General features: G+C 41.2%; 1 protein-coding gene across 6 annotated transcripts in view; it reads left to right on the forward strand.

Annotated features, from left to right (window-relative positions):
• The window catches only part of AFF1 (ALF transcription elongation factor 1), a 166,229-nt gene that overhangs the window by 139,120 nt on the left and 9,398 nt on the right, over window positions 1-17,711 (forward strand). For 5 of the 6 annotated variants that reach the window (XM_077814998.1, XM_077814999.1, XM_077815000.1 and 2 more), the window contains 8 exons: window positions 3,552-3,816; window positions 5,464-5,555; window positions 6,817-6,880; window positions 11,823-11,959; window positions 13,523-13,594; window positions 14,190-14,283; window positions 14,402-14,445; window positions 16,053-16,282. In XM_077814998.1, the coding sequence (XP_077671124.1) occupies window positions 3,552-3,816; window positions 5,464-5,555; window positions 6,817-6,880; window positions 11,823-11,959; window positions 13,523-13,594; window positions 14,190-14,283; window positions 14,402-14,445; window positions 16,053-16,282 (998 nt within the window). The remainder of the gene's footprint in view (window positions 1-3,551; window positions 3,817-5,463; window positions 5,556-6,816; window positions 6,881-11,822; window positions 11,960-13,522; window positions 13,595-14,189; window positions 14,284-14,401; window positions 14,446-16,052; window positions 16,283-17,711) is intronic. The other variant, XM_077814997.1, reaches the window with a different exon arrangement.

Below are 17,711 nucleotides of genomic sequence, written 5' to 3' on the forward strand. Positions count from 1 at the left end.
CTTTCCGCCTCAGCAATCATTTTTATTTTTTGGAAGCTGTGCATGCAGACTTTATACTCCTACTCAGAGCAGTTTTTTAAAATCAGGATTGCTGTGCTTTACAAACAATTAAGGCACATAAACCCTCTGTGAAGTAGGATGGCACGGAACCCATTTTACTGAGGCAGAAAGCAATGAAGTAACTTACTCAAGATCACACATGAGAGTTAGCAGGTACAGCAGGACAGAGAACCCAGAAGCTGTGATTGCCAGTCCCCTGATTGACCAATAGCTCTGTCCTTAGAGGAGAGGCTTCTGGCATGCTATGAACTGTCTCTGCACTCTAAGACTCCAGTCAAGCAAAGCACTTAAGCACACGCTTAACTTTAAGCACATGATTTCTATGGAACTATGAACATGTTTAAAGTTAAGTTTGTGCTTCAGTGCTTTTTTGGATCAGGGCGTAAGTGGCTCACCTAATTGTGCTACCTTGTCTAACTTTTCTTGCTTAGAAGAATATTGTGAAGGTTGTGATAAAGAACTTGGTCATCTAGCAGCCTCGGATTTCCTTGATGTCTCTGGTTTTTGGCTTGGTTCTGATATGGAGGCCACAGTTATCTTGTTAGTGGTGATCACCTAATGATGGACAAAAATCGGGTGTTACTGCTGATACAATTAGGTCTGTCAGCCATCTTTGATACGGCTAACCATGTGGTTTTGGCAACTTGCCTACAGAACCTAGCTGGGTAGACCGTGTCTATTTTGAGTAGTCCTACTCTTTCCCGTCCGAGAGGTCACAGTTGGTGTTGGATGACTGAACATGTGTTCTAAGTGGCTTGTGGGTTCTGAAGGGCTCTGTTCTGTCACCCTTTGCATATGTGAGGCTGCGGAGGAGAGAATGGGAAGATGTGGCCTGTGCTGTCTTCTGTACGCAGATGACATGCAACTTTCTGGCTTTAATCACACCCAGATAGTGCAGTGTCCCTCCTTTTCTCAGTGCATTGCCAAGATCGGGACTTGGATGAGAGTAGACTAGCAAAAACCTTATCCAGAGAACAGATGTGCTTTTTGGTTTGGAATTTGTTCCTACTTCCATTATTAGGGCAGTTGGTCCATCTTTTATCCAAAACATTCACAATTCTGGGGTGTGTCTTGTACCTTGAGAGTTCCAGCTGGCATTAGTATCCAAAAATGTCGTCTTTCCTCAGCATCTGGCAGTATAGCTGCAACGTTTCTCTTAGATTTGCCAAAGTTATCCATGCCTTTGTAACGCCTCAATGCAATGGTTGCAATGCACTTTGCATGAGTGTAGATGACTTGTAGGCTACAACTAATACAGCTTGCAGCTACCCATCTGCTTGGCTGCATCAGCTGGAGGGGGCCTATAAAACCAGATCTGCACCAGCTGAACTGGTGTCCTATTACTTTGAATTGAACCAAAAGTAATTGACTTCAGTCTATAAATGTCTTCATGGCTTGGGTCTAGCTATCTGAGCAGACAGCTTCTCTGCAGGGAAAACACTAAGGCAATTGATATTGGGTGAGGTCTTTGCGCTGACAGTCCCTACGTTTAAATGTCTGGGTGTTCGCAGCAGGGCATTATTAGTGGAAGGCCTTCGGTTCTGGAATGTGCTTCTGCCTTGGGCCCAACAAGAGCTGGAGTTTCTTTAGGGCAGAGATTCTCAAGCTTTATTGCACCACGACCCTCTGCTGACAACAAAAATTACTACACAACCCCAGGAGGGGGGATCAAAAACTTGAGCCCACCTGAGCCCTGCTATCCCAGCCAGGGTGGGGGGCCCAAAACTGAAGCCCAAGGGCTTCAGCCCCAGGTTGGGGGCCTGCAACCTGAGCCCTGCCACCCTGGGATTGGGCCCTGGGCGATGGGGCTCAGGCTTCGGCCCTGGGCCCCAGTAAGTCTAACACCAGCCCTGGTGACCCCATTAAAACGGGATCATGACTCACTTTGGGGTCTCAACCCACAGTTTGAGGACTTCTGCTTTAGGGCATGGTACAAGGCCACAACTTGTCTCGTCTCCTGAAGGAGATAGTCGAATGGGTTGGTTTTTCATTTATTTTGGTGTTTTCTTTTGGACTCCAGTCATTAAAGATCATGGGGCCAGATTCCCTGTTCCACTCCAGATGCCTTATACCATTTTGGCAACCCAAAGAAGCTGCAAAGGTAGTGGCCAGTTAAGTGAGGTTTACAGATGAGGTACACAGCTTCCAAAGTTCACTGGTTTTAAATCTGGCCTGCGATGATGAGAGACGCTACAAACTGATTGTCACTAGGGCTGGCCCAAAGATAAGAATTCTGTTTTCCAAAAAGTCTCTGATATTTGTGTCCATTCACATTGGGATGAAAATGAAACCTCATGAAAAACAAAAACACAACACCTCAGAATGGCCTATAATCAGACCTAATGCCTGATTCAGGGCAGGAACTTCAACCAGGGTGTCACATTCTAGGTGAGTGCTCTGACCATCAGGGTACAGAGTCAACCCCCCTCTCTCTCTCTCAAATTCCATCCTGAACCTCAGATACCATTGGAGGAATATTTGCTTTGATAAAGTAGCATTTTGCAATGGAAAAATGTTTTGTCCAAAAGTTCCAAACTAGCACTAGTAGTAACCTCATTCTCTAACTACAGAGCAAAACTGGTAAGTCCCTGTCCCTTGAACAGTGGTCTCTATTTCAGCAGTTCTGTGCAAGCTAATTTAACTGGCTAGTCTTCACTTCCGCTTAATTTAATGAAAGGATATGATCTGAGGTAATGAGGAACTCTATCTGATGTTAGGGACAGAGAATGCATTCTGCAAAATAAGGAAGAAGGCCAGTGCTGTGGTAAGCCACTTTGAAAAAACAATGTGCTGTGGTAGCTTGCACCATTCCCAATGTCCTTTCTCAGAGATTCTAGTCTCTCATAAATCCACGAAGAAGGAAGAAATGGGAAGGTGGCTATGTTGCAGGGTGTTGTGAAGGCCAAGACTATAACAGGATAGAATTCTGAAGAACAAGATAAATTCATGGAGGATAGGTCCATCAATGGTTATTAGCCAGGATGAGCAGAGATGGTGACGCTAGCCTCTCTTTGCCAGAAGCTGGGAATGGGCGATAGGATGAATCACTTGATGATTACCTGTTCTGTTCATTCCCTCTGGGGCACCTGGCATTGGCCGCTGTCGGAAGACAGGATGCTGGGCTAGGTGGACCTTTGGTCTGACTCAGTATGGCCATTTGTACGTTCTTATGTTTGCTCTTCTTAAATCCCAAGTCATTTAGCTGTAACATTTTCCTCTGATAACAAACCTGAAATTTTGTCTTTATTGCTGCTTCAAATATGATTTTCCTGCATGTTGTTGACAGTTGAGGACAAGTTTTCTAAATCTCCAGAAAGTCCCTAAAGTTTCCTCTTGCTTTTAATGGATTCTTTTTTAATTCGTCATCTCACATTTCCAGAGTCATCAGCTGAATAAACAGAATCATTACACCATGTAATTCACTATTTTTTTAAAGCACTGTATTATATACCATGAACGCCCTAAATGGTAAGTTCATTTTCCATCTCCAGAGTATCCAAATTTCCATGCGAGACACTGAAGAAAGAGCTCCTGCTACCACCACCTCTGCCACCAATGTCTACTGCGCAGCCTGCCCAGAAGCCGGCCAAGATGGCACAAAAGAGACACAAGGGTGAGAGCAGCACCTGCAGCCAGCTGCCTGCCACAAATAACCGCACTGCCAAGAGCAAGAGCAACCACAAGGATTCTTCATCCTCCAAGCACAGGAGAGCAGAGGGGAAGCATTCTGAACATTCTAAAAGCAACAAACTAGGTGTAAGTTGTTAATGGCAGAGCTTTTCATTCTAGCAGTGAGTGTTCTACAATTTCCTTCCGCAACATTATTCTCTTTTCCTTCATGTTTTTAAAGGACAAGGCATGTGAATGAGTGACGCTATGGGTTTTTAGACAGTGTTTTGTTTTGTTTTGTTTTTTCTTGGTTCCTGTGAGTCTGTCTAGCAAAATCTTGCTGACCAAAAATCAGCATGCTCTCCCCTGGTAGAAAAGCAGAGACTAGGGTGTGAGGTTTCTGATTACTCACGAAAGCTTATGCTCAAATAAATCGGTTAGTCTCTAAGGTGCCACAAGTCCTCCTTTTCTTCTTAAGACATCATTGTTTATTACAAAGTAGCCTACTTGTTTGTTGTTTGCAATGATTTGTATGTTAAAACCCCAGATAACAAAATAAAGCAGAGATTGTGCTGTAGCGTCTTTGCTTTTTCAGTACGTTTGCTAATTTTACTTGCTCATTTACAAAATGCACTACTTTGGCCTAAGTTTTTAAGTTATTTATGTTACCTTCTAAGATTTTGCTGTTCCAGAAAAAAATGGCTTTGAGGCAGGACATCTGCTGGTCGAGACTTAAGTTATCCAGCAACTTCTGCTGTGCAGCAGGGACCTGAGCCAAAGCCCAGTGAAGTCAATCGGAGTCTTTCTGTTGGCTTCACTGGACTTTGTAACAGGCCCTCGGTGACCTGTGCGGTTAAAGGCAGTTAACTTGATGCTTTCCATAAAGTTTCCCATCGGCCTTCACCCTACTAGTAAGCAAATAATAAGGAGGAGTAACAAATGTAAAAGATGGTGCTTGGGTGATAGGACCACATTTTCAGTCAGGGCCTTGTTTTTGACCAGGCACGTTTGCAGGCACAATAGTTGCATATGCAAAATCAATCGGTTTAAAAAAAAAAATTTTTTTTTTTTACTTGAGCTCCCTTTAAAAAGCAGGCCCCTGTTATTGAATAGGACCTGGGTTTGTGCTACTATGTATTATTTCTAAAATTGTTCTACAGTAGAGCTGGTGAGCCTTGTGGCTAGAACTGGATGTTTTCAGGTTATAAAAAACCCAGTTACGTTGCCATTTTTATGTGGATGGATAAATGTAATCTGAGCTTTGTTCATTTGTTTGTTTTTAGAGGGTGTGTGGGCAGTTGCTCTAGCCAGCTTCAAATGTCTGTTTTGTAACTCTGCTTTTCTGGAATTTCAGCAAGTAACTTAAAATCAGCTACTGTTGCCTCATACCCCAAGGTTAAACTAGCAATGGGTCTGAATGGATAACATGGGGTAGATTTTATTTGTACCAGACTTCACTGAGAAAACAGGGTTGTTATCAGTCTTAGTGCTCTCTTAGCTCACTATGTCATTGTCCCGCTAAATACAGCTCTAGTTTCAGTAGCAAGAGAAACCTGTTTCTTAATTTCTTCCTCTCAGGAAAAATTCACGTTGTGTTGAAGATTACAAGCAGTAATATAAGAAGGCAAGTTTCCTCCTCCTCTACAAAAAAGAGAGAGAGAGAGAGAGAGAAAAGAGAATATATTCTGAGACTAAATAATCATTTTCTTTTTTAATTTGGAAACCCAAAGCTTTTAAAACTGCTTTTGATTACAAATTCCTTGACCAGTTCTTCTCTGCATGATGACTTCCCAGGGACCTTCAGGAGATGGCAAAAACCCTTTCCCGGTGCCTTCTTTGCCAAATGGTACCTCCAAGCCAAGGAGACCTCAAATCAAGTTTGAAAAGTAAGGTTTTTCTTTATATCCTCCTTTCCTTCACACTGATCGTGTCATCTTCATTGTCCTTTGAGTACCTTAACTTTGTGCCAGACATAAACTTCTTCCTGTCCATTTCAAGACTCTCTGCATAGTGATACCCCTGCTTAGATCTCCGTTCTCACTGCCTCCTGGAGTTGTACCCTTCTCCCAGTCACATCTCTCAGTCACTTCTTATATTTCCCCTTCTGTTTAGGACTTACTTTCCTTGTATCCACATGATCTCTCTCTTTTCATTCAGATCTCTCCTTAAAACGTACTTCTTTCATGTGTGGTAACCCAGCAGAGACTTGCCCTGTTTTTTATTTAAAAAAATATTTTTTTGCTCCCATTTTCTTACGGCTCTAGTGTGGAGGGCAGCCAGTGTAGAAATCACACATCATTTGGCAAGGAAATCACCCTTCTTGAGAAGTGCCTTTGTGTGCATCAGTGAACATTGTTTTTATTTGGCTGAATTATGAGACTTTGAAAATTGCACTTTACCCTTGAGCAGTGCGATTCGTGTGCTTTTTAGTTCAGGCTGAGAGTAGTCTGTGCAGAGCCCTTCTTATTTCTCTGTTAGTTTTATGAGTACACAGTGAGCTGTACACACTTTGTACAGCAAATACATTAGTCTAATGCATGTAGGTGTATGTGGCCAGAAGCATGCTTTATAAAATGTGCACTGAATAAGGCAGGGTTCTGTAAGAGCCCCGGCCTCATTCACTGTGTATCTTGCATCCAAAGGAGTTTAATGGACCCTGTTTGTCTGGCATACCTAGAATAGTGAATGGTACTACGAAGTGCTGCACATGTAAACCAAAGACTGTAGAAGAATATGTATGCTGTATTATATTTGAGAAGCAAGACAGGATAATGCAATTAAATTAATGCATATGCGCAGGAAGGCAGAGTTAAACTTGCCCTTGCAACATAAAATAGAATTTTCTGACTTTAGAGTACCCAGGAGCGGAACCTGAACATTCTTCTAATGTAGCTTTCTTTTGATGGAATACGGGCCATCCTGTCTATTAGATTTAGACTGTAAGCTCTTTAATAAGCAGGTACTTGACTTCTGAGCATTGCCAAACAGCCTGACAGTATTCAGTTGGTGCTGATTGTAATTTTTTAAGTAATCAGCGTAGCGGCCCATACAGCAGTTACAGCGTCCTTGTGATGTGACATTAAAATCGATACTTACTCTATCTTTTTGTTTTGTCTCTCTCTCTCCTCTCCCTCACTCCTAATTCAGACAACATCCGATGGAGTATCACATAGAGGAGGCCAAAAGACTGAAGCACAAAGCTGACACAATGGTAAGTCTGGGCCTTGTGTGCTGGAAGTGTTAAAAGGTTTTCTAAATAAACCTGCTTACTTATGAAGGTTGGCTTTTTGCACATGTCCCGGATCACAAAATAAAAGGAGCTTATATCAGTGTTTGTTCTTTCCTTCCCACCTAGCCTTCTGTATCTATTGGTCAAGGTACAACCTACTGCTCTTGGGACACATGCCAGGAAATCCTATCTTGCAGGGTCAGCGGGTTCAAAATCGATTAATCCTGTGTTAAATCCAGCTGTCACGTTCAGATCTAGTACACACGGGAGTATGGACCAGATTTGTTTGTATTATTCCCAGTTAAATGAAGATCTTGTCACATTTTTTTTTAGTGAACATGGCTTGTATCCACTAAAGGCAGAGCTATGTCCAGATTTAGGTCCTTTGACCAGATGTAGAAAATGAATTCTGTTTTGCGGTACTCAAAGTTGATATGACCATGTTCACCCCATACACACTGTACAAGGTTAGCAGGTCTGTTTGCTTCCCAAAACTGTCAGAGAGCAGATTGAACAATCAGTTTTAAGACAGTCTACTGTTTGAAAATATAATTATACTTCTCGTAAACAAGATTGAAATGAACTCTAACTGTGATTATCTGGATTTCTCAGAGGTGTGGTTTGTTTAATAACATGCATACTAAACATACGTTTTGTTCATTGTGATGGTATAATCAAGTAACAGGAGCATTTGTCCTCTGTAATGTATCTGTAAAATCAAAATTCAGGGATTTATTTGTTTTGTAACTTTTAGACGCTTTTGCTAAAATAGATGGACTGGAGGGATCTAGCTAGTTTCTTTCATCTCTGGAAATCCTTTATATAAAAAAACATTACATGGACCACAAGTGAAAATTACCTAGGTTCTATCCTCATTCTAATTTCTTCCTACTTTAAAAAATCTCAGCATTATTTTTTAAGATCCCTAGAGTATTTTGCACCATTTAAATTAAACGGAAACTGACAATCCAAATCCTCTAGATGGTTTTTGCCCTGGCTCTAGCTAATGCTTTTAAGGCCTGTTTTTTTTTTCTCCTGTTGACAATAATGGAAAAAATTCCAATTAATTCAATGGTGCAAGATCAGACACTTAGTCCCTTAATTTCGCAGAACCAATTTCGATTTGTGTGTATATTAATTATGCCTTTTTATTATTTTATTCGAGCCACAAAACTTTTGCGCCTAAAAATTAAATAGTGGGGTGGAGGGAGGATGGGGGAATAAGAAATGAACTGGTAAAACGTAGTGGATTAAGAAGAAAACACACATACTAAACAGTACATATTGGGTTAAGTATCCATGTATTGGTTGGTTACGCATGCGGTCTGACATAGTATAACACATCCTCTTGCCCTTTTCAGTTTTACTCTGTCCTCTTAAAATTTGCTGTTGTATGGTCTATGGTCTCTTAACAAGTAAAATTATATATTATATGTCATGTTTCCCTTCATATTCTGGAAAGTTGCTGAATATTCTAGCAAGTGCCATGCACTGCTGAAGATGTACAGTAAAATGCATGAAAATACTTGCACACTGTAACAGAGGGTGAAATAAATATTTGACGCAGACACACATTTTGTGTGTGTGTGTTGAAAGCACTGCTTCTGGTGTAAGGTACGTTATTGCCAACATCAAGTGCTCTAAAGTCATGAGGCTAGCACTTAGAAACAATGATGGACTTAAACGTATTTTGTAAAATGTCATATTTTTGGTTTCTCTTTATTTCCTCCTAGTTTCTGAGCATTTAGGGTGTGCTCGCTACACATTTTCAAGCTTTTCTCTGTAATCATGAGGGCTAGAAATTTGCTTTTAAAAACTAAAAGCTGAGATTCTCAAAATCTCTTGATTCCAACAGCTTGGGGTATCAAGACCATTCCAAATATCTTGAATCTCACAATGGAACAGCAAGAGTTGGTAACACTAGCGAAGCAAGAAGGAGAAGGGAGTTGGAGGTCTGACAGACACGGGTCTATGTAATAAATTTAAGAATACTGATACGTAACCTAGTTACTGAGAGAGACTGTATAACTTATATTGGGGTAGTGAAATGTTTATTACGTGCCTATAATGCTCAAATCCAGTGGGATCTATGCTGGAAGACAACACAATGGCTTCTCAGTTAAGAACACCCAGGCACACCTTTGAGAGAATGGGGCATGCTGTTAGCTTTAGGGATCCTGTACCCTGTCTTCAACAAGTTGCAAGCCTTGTTTTGCCAAAGCTGGGAGCCTGGAGATCAAAAGTCTAAGCAGTTGAAATGCCCTTCTCGGGAGAAAGGAGGTCAATTGTCAGAAGCTGTTGAGGGAGACAGGCTGACACACAGAGATTCTGCAGAGGGGTTTCTCTGAAGGAGTCAGGCCTTCCCAGTTCCAGGGGATGGTAAGACTTAGGGAAAAGTCGGTATGTGTACAGACTGGTTTATTGTTATATAAGGTGTTTTTTTCCTTCTGAAATACTTTTGTTCTAATAAATAATACTTTGCATTGAGAAGGCTGCCTAGTCCCTGGTTACCACTACCATTGCTTCTGAAGGGAGCAGAATCACAGGGTCTAGGCAGAAGTTAGATCTGCTGAGGTAGATCATAGGGAACTGCACCTAGGACCCAGTCTGAGAGTGGGAGAATCTCATGATTCTGCCTTCAGAGTGATGATGGTGTGATGTCTGAGACCTGAGTGAGATGCCCCCAAGAGACCCATTAGAATAGGAACTGTGACAGGATGACAGGAGATAGGAGGAAACTGGGGTCGTGATGCAAAGCAGCTGTAAACCTATTTTAATCGTCCAGTATGCTCTAGTTGCTTTGTGCTGCTCCAGAGTAGCAAAAATAAGTCCTATTTCTCCAGTGATTATGCCCATAACAGCACAGAAAATACTTAATAAAATAGCGTTTTCTTTGGGTTTCTTGCTTACAGTGCATGTATGATATTTTTAATTGAAAAAGAAACCAAGGCAATTCCTTGGGGAAAAAAATCTGTTAAAATGAAGTTAAAGTTGAGAGTGCATGTCAGTAATTTAGGATAAAATACATTTCAGGGATGTTAGTTATCTCAGACCAAGCTGATCACAAGTGTACATAGCTGCAAAAAGTGCCTTCACAACAGAGGACAGGTATGACAACGGCATGTGCAAATACAGGTACATTAATTCATGTGAAATTGGGTATTTGGATTTCAACATTTGGTTCTGATTAGACGTTTTTGCAGATTAAGAAAATCCACGGAACTACTTTTCTGTAAAATGCCATGACGTAAGTGCTTGCAAGTAAAGATAAAGGCAGCATTTTCTTCCAATAGCAGGACAAATTTCAAACCATATGAAAAACCTATTTTGTAGGGTATTTTTCCAAATACATAATTTGAGAATAAAATGAGGTTATGATGTTCCAAAAGATTATATAATAGTGTTGATAGCAAGCAAAGTACCTATTTATTGCTTAAAATATGAATATATGTTTGACACATGTTCTCTTTAAATAGGCATATCAAATTCTAGTGGTGTAGTGGTGTTACATTTTCTGGGCTCTCCCTCATTTAGAATTGTTCTTCTCTTTTCCCAGGGTGGTCTTGCTAAAAAGACACTGGAGAAGAAGTGTGATAGCTGTATTATTTTGTATGACTATTATATGTGTTTCAGTTTAGCTGCTGGATATTGTTCTGGCTGACTGCACAAAGTTAAATCAAAGGAGGCTGCAGGGTGGGAGACAACAAGCAGGAAACAAAACAATGACAGAGATAAGGTACCTCAAAGGAGAATACCAAGAGTCCTTAAAACAACAATGGGTGAACCAAACACTGGAAAATACCTCCCTGTCTAGGGTGACATACCCATTTTTCCAAGGCCAGAGACTAATGTCAAAAGAACACTAAGGGCTTGTCTACACCAGGCAGCTAAATGTCAGCGTGTGTAAACGCTCTTTGTCGGCACTTTTGTTGACAAAATACTTCCAGCCCCGCAAGCAGCAAAACTTTTGTCTTGGGGGGGTGGTTTAAGTACCCGTGAAAGACAAAAGTTTTGTCGACAACTTGGCAGTGTAGACTAGGCCAGGGGTTTTAAAGGCTCTGGGCTTGAGAGGAAGAGTAGGGGAGCAGGCCACAGCTTCTTAGGGGGAGAGACTGACATAGGCAATACGTGCACCATGGCTGTGGAACTAAGGCAGAGGCTCTGCAGGATGTGCCTGAGACAGCTGGCTCACCTGAGCTTTGAGAGGGGTGGTGAGTTACAGGCAAGTCCCAGACATGTGGGCCCTTTTGTGGGTTTAACCCATTCTCCCTACATGCTGTTGTACCTTTGGGCACATGGACAATTCGCCTGTTTGGAAGGAGCTGTTTTGAGTCACTTTAAACAGATGCTGGTCACGGGCATATAGAGAAGAGTGTCTTGCGGGTACCAATTGCAGTTGGGCCTGTCATATTAAGAGAGTTGGAAATTGGGGGGCTGCCACCCAGAGATCCAGTCCAAGAGTGTTAGGGTGAAACCTCGGGGAGAGGTGAAGGTAGTGGTGCCATCAGTCACCAGAGGTGATATAAGGGAGTATAAGACACTGCTTTTCCTGTAACCCTGGCAGGATGGTGTGACTGGGGGCTGTTGTAGCTGGTGATCCAGTCTTAAGTGGTGTGAACTGCACAGTTCCACTCTGAAGAATGCAGATTGAGGCTGTCGTTGGAAAGAGAGCCCACGGGGGAGACTTGTAGGAGAGAACACAGGTGCAGCTCACCTCTTAGATGTCACAGACACTTTTTCTGGGGTCAGAGTTGGAACTCTTTGGGTAATGTTCTGAGGCCAGACTCCCCTCTCTCTCTCTCCCTCCCCCCTCCCGCCCAACTGTGCATACCTAAGCAAAGAGAAGTCACCAGATATGGCAAAGAATGAATGAAGAACCATAATTTTTCTTGTTGGCTAACCATGAGCACCTTCTTTCCAACAGACAGACAAGGTTGCAAAGGCATTTCAGTACTTGGAGGCTGCCCTTTCCTTCATCGAGTATGGAATTGCTATGGAATCTGATGCACTAACACCAAAATCAGCATACACCATATTCACAGACACCATAGATCTCCTTAAGTAAGTGTAATGCCATTTCAGTGACACAGCATGGATTTTAAAAAAAGGTTTTCCCATTTATTATTTGTATTACATTAGTAGCAGGGGCCCCTGTCACGATCGAGGACCCCGTTATGCTAGGCACTGCATGAACACTGAATTAAAAGACTGTCCAGAGAGCTTACCATCTAAGTATACCTCTGAATTTCACTCATATTTCAGTTTTGATCTCTCTGATCCTGGGCAAGATAGTGGAGCAGTTGATACTGGACTCAATTAATAAAGAATTAAAGGAGGGAATATAATTAATGCTAATCAACATAGATTTACGGAAATAGATTGTCAAACTAACTTGATATCTTTTTTTGATGAGATTACAGGTTTGGTTGATAAAGATAATAGTGTTGATGTAATGTAAGTTGACTAGGTGCTACATGACATTTTGATTAAGAAACTAGAGAGATAAAATTAACGTGACTCACATTAAATGGATTTAAAAGGCTGGATAACTGATATGTCTCAAAATATAATTGTCAGTGGGGATTCCTCATCAAATGGGTATGTTTCTAGTGGGGTCCTGCAGGGATCGGTTCTTGGGCCTACGCTTTCCTGCCCATTTATAGGAGGCTCTTTTAGCCAAGTTCCCTTTTTAGTTTGCTGTTGTTTTGCAAGAGGGGATTTTGCAGTTACAGTAAACTCCGCTTATGAAGGATGTAAATTACCTCCCAAATTGAAGGAAGCATGAATCAGACAGAAATCTATTGGCTATCATGTAATCCGTACGCAGTCAGTGTTTGGTGAATGTTTCCCAGACATGATCTAACTTCCTTCACTATAGCTGGTTGAAAAAGACCAATTTTTCATGGGAACTTTTTTATTCAATTTTTTTTTTGAATTTTCTTGTTTAAATATTTGTGGTTTTTGACCCCCCACCCCAAAAAAACAAAAAAACCCAAACCCAAAATATATTGCTGAAAAGCTTTGTGTTTTTTCCTTAAAAATATGGAAATTTTTGACCATATGAAAAGTTCCCATTAAAATATTTTGATTAAAAAGCCATTTTTTTGTTTAAAATGTTCAGATGGAAAAATTTCTACAAACTATATCCTTCTGTCCTGCTCCCCAAACTGCCCTTGTGCATTTACCGTTCCCATTTTGGCTTTCCTGTATATCAGCCTCAGGATGCCCACTTGGAACCAAGCTCAGTAAGGTGGACAACTGTGCTATAGCCCAATCCTGAAGCTATTCCATGTGTAGAACACTTGCTAAAATTAAGGGGATTTCTAACTATGGTGCAACTACAGTGTCAGTCCCTTAATTAGTGCTTTACATGAGTGAATAAGTATTAGCATTCCTGTTTTACATGTAGGGAAACTAAGTTACAGAGAGATAGTAAAGTGGCTTGTTCAGGATCGCACAGTGAGTTATAGGCAAAGCTGGAAATAGAACTCAGGTCTCCTGATCCACTATCTGAGCCAGTGGACCGTGCTAGCTTTCCATAAATGGTGTGCTGTATTTATGTCATTGAGAAATCCAGCCCTGTTGATGAACGTCATTAATTTTTTTGTGTTTGTTTTCTTACAGATTTATAATGACATTAAAATCCTTTTCCGATACCTCGGCATCTGCACATGAAAAAATCTTTGCTGTTTTGTGGTATGTGGCTATCTCCCTCACCCCTCCAGTGACGACATTTTATATTTTCTTCTCAAACCTGGTAGATTGAAAGACCTTTCTTTCTGAAGGGTGGAGGGTTGGGCTAAACTGATATTGTTAGGTTTATGCAGAAAAATTTTAATAGAATGAATTCTTAAAAATATCTCCTTTTAAAATGAACTGGCATATCAGTAGGGAACCATGTGTGTCAGGTTAAGGTTCTAAATCTCACTTGGTATGCTGATAATTTAAGAGTCTGTAGAGGCTTAAGATGAGGGTGGAATGTGATTTGACTGACGAGGTTTCTGAGCTGTGTAATTGAAGCCGTGGTTGAACATACCGAAGTCCGCTCTGGACACAGGGTATATTAGGCCCATAACACCTGTTAGGAGTTGCGCATCTACTTCCCTGACTGTTCCTATTTTTCTCTGACAGCCACTGAGAGAAGATCATATCTGGGACATATGGGGAAGGAAGCACAAACTTTCTTTAATTTGCAGTAAAATGGATGTATATGTCCTCAGGCTCGGCGAGAAGAATTGCTGCTGGTGTGGCGTTGAATGTTCTGACACTGATTCCTGGTTTTTGTTCACAGCATGCGCTGCCAGTCCATTCTGCACATGGCAATGTTTCGTTACAAAAAAGACACTGCAGTAAAGTATTCCCGAACCCTCAACGAACACTTCAAGGTAGGGTTTGATTGCATTATTGAATAGGTTTCAAATTAGAAAGATGGAAGAAGCTGCAAGTGTTCAATATAGGTCAGTGTGAAACCCAAATCTAACTAGACTTTCCTTTTTGCTACAGAATTCTTCCAGAGTCACGCAAGCACCTTCTCCATGTGTTGCAAGGTATTATTTAAAATACATATTAAAATCTTTCTCGTAATGTGTTAACAGAAGCAGTTTGCCTACACATTTGAATTGCAGACTTTTTTGCAAGGGGGTTGAGTGCATTGAATCGCTTCCTGTTTTATGGGCTGGCATAACATTCTTAAAATATTTATCTGCTTCTTATTTCTTTCCCTCACCTCAACTTACAGAGAGAGGTTTGTTTGTTTGTTTGTTTTATTTTACAGACAATATAAACCCACTCTGTGTCATACACATTATTGTCCTATCAAAGAATTAGGGAAACAGATAATGTATTAGAAACTGTTGTTTGTAGAGGTCCCATTGTTCTAATCCTTGTCCTGGGTTAATAAATGTATAGGACAGATGTTGGATTTTCCTCCTCTTAGGACTTGTAAATGTATCCACTTCTCCTGTCATCTCTCCTGTCCCCGCATACAGATGCTGTACTGCTCCCAGTAGTACATGTAGAATTTTAGATTAGCTTTTAGCTGGTGTTTTGACACTTCCTTGTGAGTTGATTCCCCTGACAGAAACTTTTTTTTAAATTTCTTGCTGATTATTGATGCTTTTTGCTACCTTTGTGTGTCTGCATCAGAGTTACTTTGGATGTGGCAGCAAAAGAAACATAAAAGCTGTGTTCTACAAATTGATGCTCGATCTGATTTTCAACAGGCTGGCATGCCATTAAAGCAATTGCATGTGTAAATAAGGGATATGTGCCCGCACATGGCCAAGTGTGCATCCTGTTGGCAGCTTGTAAACGAATCAGGCATTTGGGCATAGTCCGTTGTGGAAGTTGAGTGTCTTGAGTGCAAGCTAGGCATGCAATTCCATGCATACCTCTCTGAAAATATTTTGAAAGAATGCTTATGTGTTGGAATATTGGTTCTGAAAGCACCATCACTCCTACCATGGCCTAGCACAGTGAGGTTAATTAAACTGAAAGTCTCCCAAGGAAAGTGATGGAAGCTCCATCATTTGGATAATTTAAAACGGGACTAGGCGAAGCAGTGGAGAGTATACCTTGTACAGTCTCTGGAGGATGGACTAGCTGACCAAATAAATCTGTTCTGTCTCAAGCTTCTGTAAACACAAATGCAGATCTGCAAAGTGATTTGGATTGAGACACAAATTTTGAATAGCCATAAAAAAGCCTAAACTCTTTAATGCGGAGACCATGGCTTCATGGAATTGGATTCATTAGCCAAAACACTTAAATAACTAGGCCAAGATTTTCAGAAGTGAGTACAGATTGAGTGCCCGACTTGGGACTCGGAGTGGATGCTCAGCACGTTCTGAAAATCAGGTGCCTTGAAAGTGTCTTAAATTGAGCACCCAAAATCCCAAGTCACTTTTGAAAACCTTGGCCTCACTTTTTAAGTACAGTAATGCAGTTGGTGCTATTTATCTTGCCTGCCTTTGGTGGTGCCTTGCCACACCTTAGTCCTCAGCCTGGTACTTCACAGTGCTCTTGCTGAGCATGCGTATATGATACCAGAACTCTGTCTGATGGTGGGGGGCTCAGAAAAAGAGAAGTCTGGGTGTTTTGTGGCAAGTCATTAACCTGTTACCTTAAGGCTTCATGATGTCGTCTTCTTCCTCAGAAGCACAGGCACGCCTTCTCCTCTTTCCCCGATGCCCTCTCCCGCCAGCTCTGTGAGTTCCCAGCCAGGATCAAATGCGAGCACCTGTGTCAGTGGAGGCCTTGGTTCTTCAATCAACACCTTACATAATATCCCAAGCATAACCTTTTCCTATGTCAACATCACTTCCTATATCCTCTATGCCTATGATATTTGGGAGCAGGCCGATGCTCTGGCCAGGAAGAATAAGGGTAAGGTTTATTTCCCTAGGCTTCTCCTTCTAATATTGTGCTTGTTTGCAGACCCTTTTTAAAAATTCCTAACACCTCAGCAAACTCTGCCTTCAAGAGGCACTTTTTAATCCAAACAAAATCAGGATTAAAACAAACCAAGGTGTTTATGGTACGTGAGCAGGTTATTGGTATAATCTGTTTGCTTCTGCTGTATGATGTTTGTTCTAATTAAAAGGTTGTCTTAGAAAGATTGATTCACTTTAAATTTCTTTTTCACTTTATTTTAAGTGGTAAAAGTCAAACTCACCATTTAAAGGTGACGAGCAAAACTTTTTCAGATTCATGCACTTTTTCAGCTTATGGATTTGTGGTCCATGAAGAGCCACTTCTGCTTTATTCATTTATTTTTTGTCTTAGCTCCTGTTTTCATTATTTTTTACACTAAAAACAGTGGCTCTGACCTCTCCTCATAGAAGAACCTGTTTGAAGGGGCCTTGAGCATTGGCCCCTCCTGACATCACTCCTGTTTGCATGCCAAGCAGTTGCAAAGAGGATTCCCCAATCTCTGTCACACTCTTTACTCAGACATTATCATGATTAAGTTTGTGACCTTGCCATCTCTCAGCACAGATAGTGAAAGAGGAAGAAAAGCTCAGATTATGGTCAGCCATTAACATGGGGCTTGTGAGGTAATTTTTTCACAGAAATTCAAGCTGCTGAAGGCAAAGGGATGTGTTCAAAAGGCAAACTTGAAGAAGGAATAAAAGTAAAAAGTTCCATATGTCTTGTTAGAATACTGGGAGGACTTTAACATATAAGTTAAAATGCTCAATCAGGCAGCACATGGTGTTAGAAAAAGCTTCGCGGCATTAGAATTTTTCTGTCTAATGGACTGCAACTTCACAAGACCTCCGCTGTAAAAATCAGTGTATTTCTATTGGTGATAAGCCAGGACACGAGGTAGGCACTGTGTATAACTCAAGGTAGATAATTATGAGAGAAGAGCCATGGACTCATTTCATGGTGGTCTCTTAACATAAGGGGAATAAAGATTACAAATAGTTCTGTGGAGTAAATATTTCCCAGGGAATTGATGTCTGTAAAGGAAGACAATAAATACTCATGTTGTCTGTTCAGGATATAATGATGCCATAGGAGTGTGTCAGAACTGAGCCATTAAGATCTGCCATGTAAACAATAGAGCAAAGGCTTGGAATTTGTTCTGATCTCAGGGGTGTGTGTCACTATGAAAATTCACCTGTATTTTGCTGACTTACAAGCCTTTTGGGGGGGGGAAAATCCATTTGCACATGCTCAGCAGAGACTCGTCGGAGTTTGGCAGCTAAATTCTCCGAAGATTCCATGTGCACTCAGCATGCTCAAACCTGCACAGCTCCTACCTGCTGACCCGACTGCGCGTGTGCCATCCCCTCAACTGAAAGGGCTG

This window comes from Eretmochelys imbricata, chromosome 4, assembly GCF_965152235.1.
Source record: "Eretmochelys imbricata isolate rEreImb1 chromosome 4, rEreImb1.hap1, whole genome shotgun sequence".
Classification (NCBI taxonomy): Eukaryota; Metazoa; Chordata; order Testudines; family Cheloniidae; genus Eretmochelys; species Eretmochelys imbricata.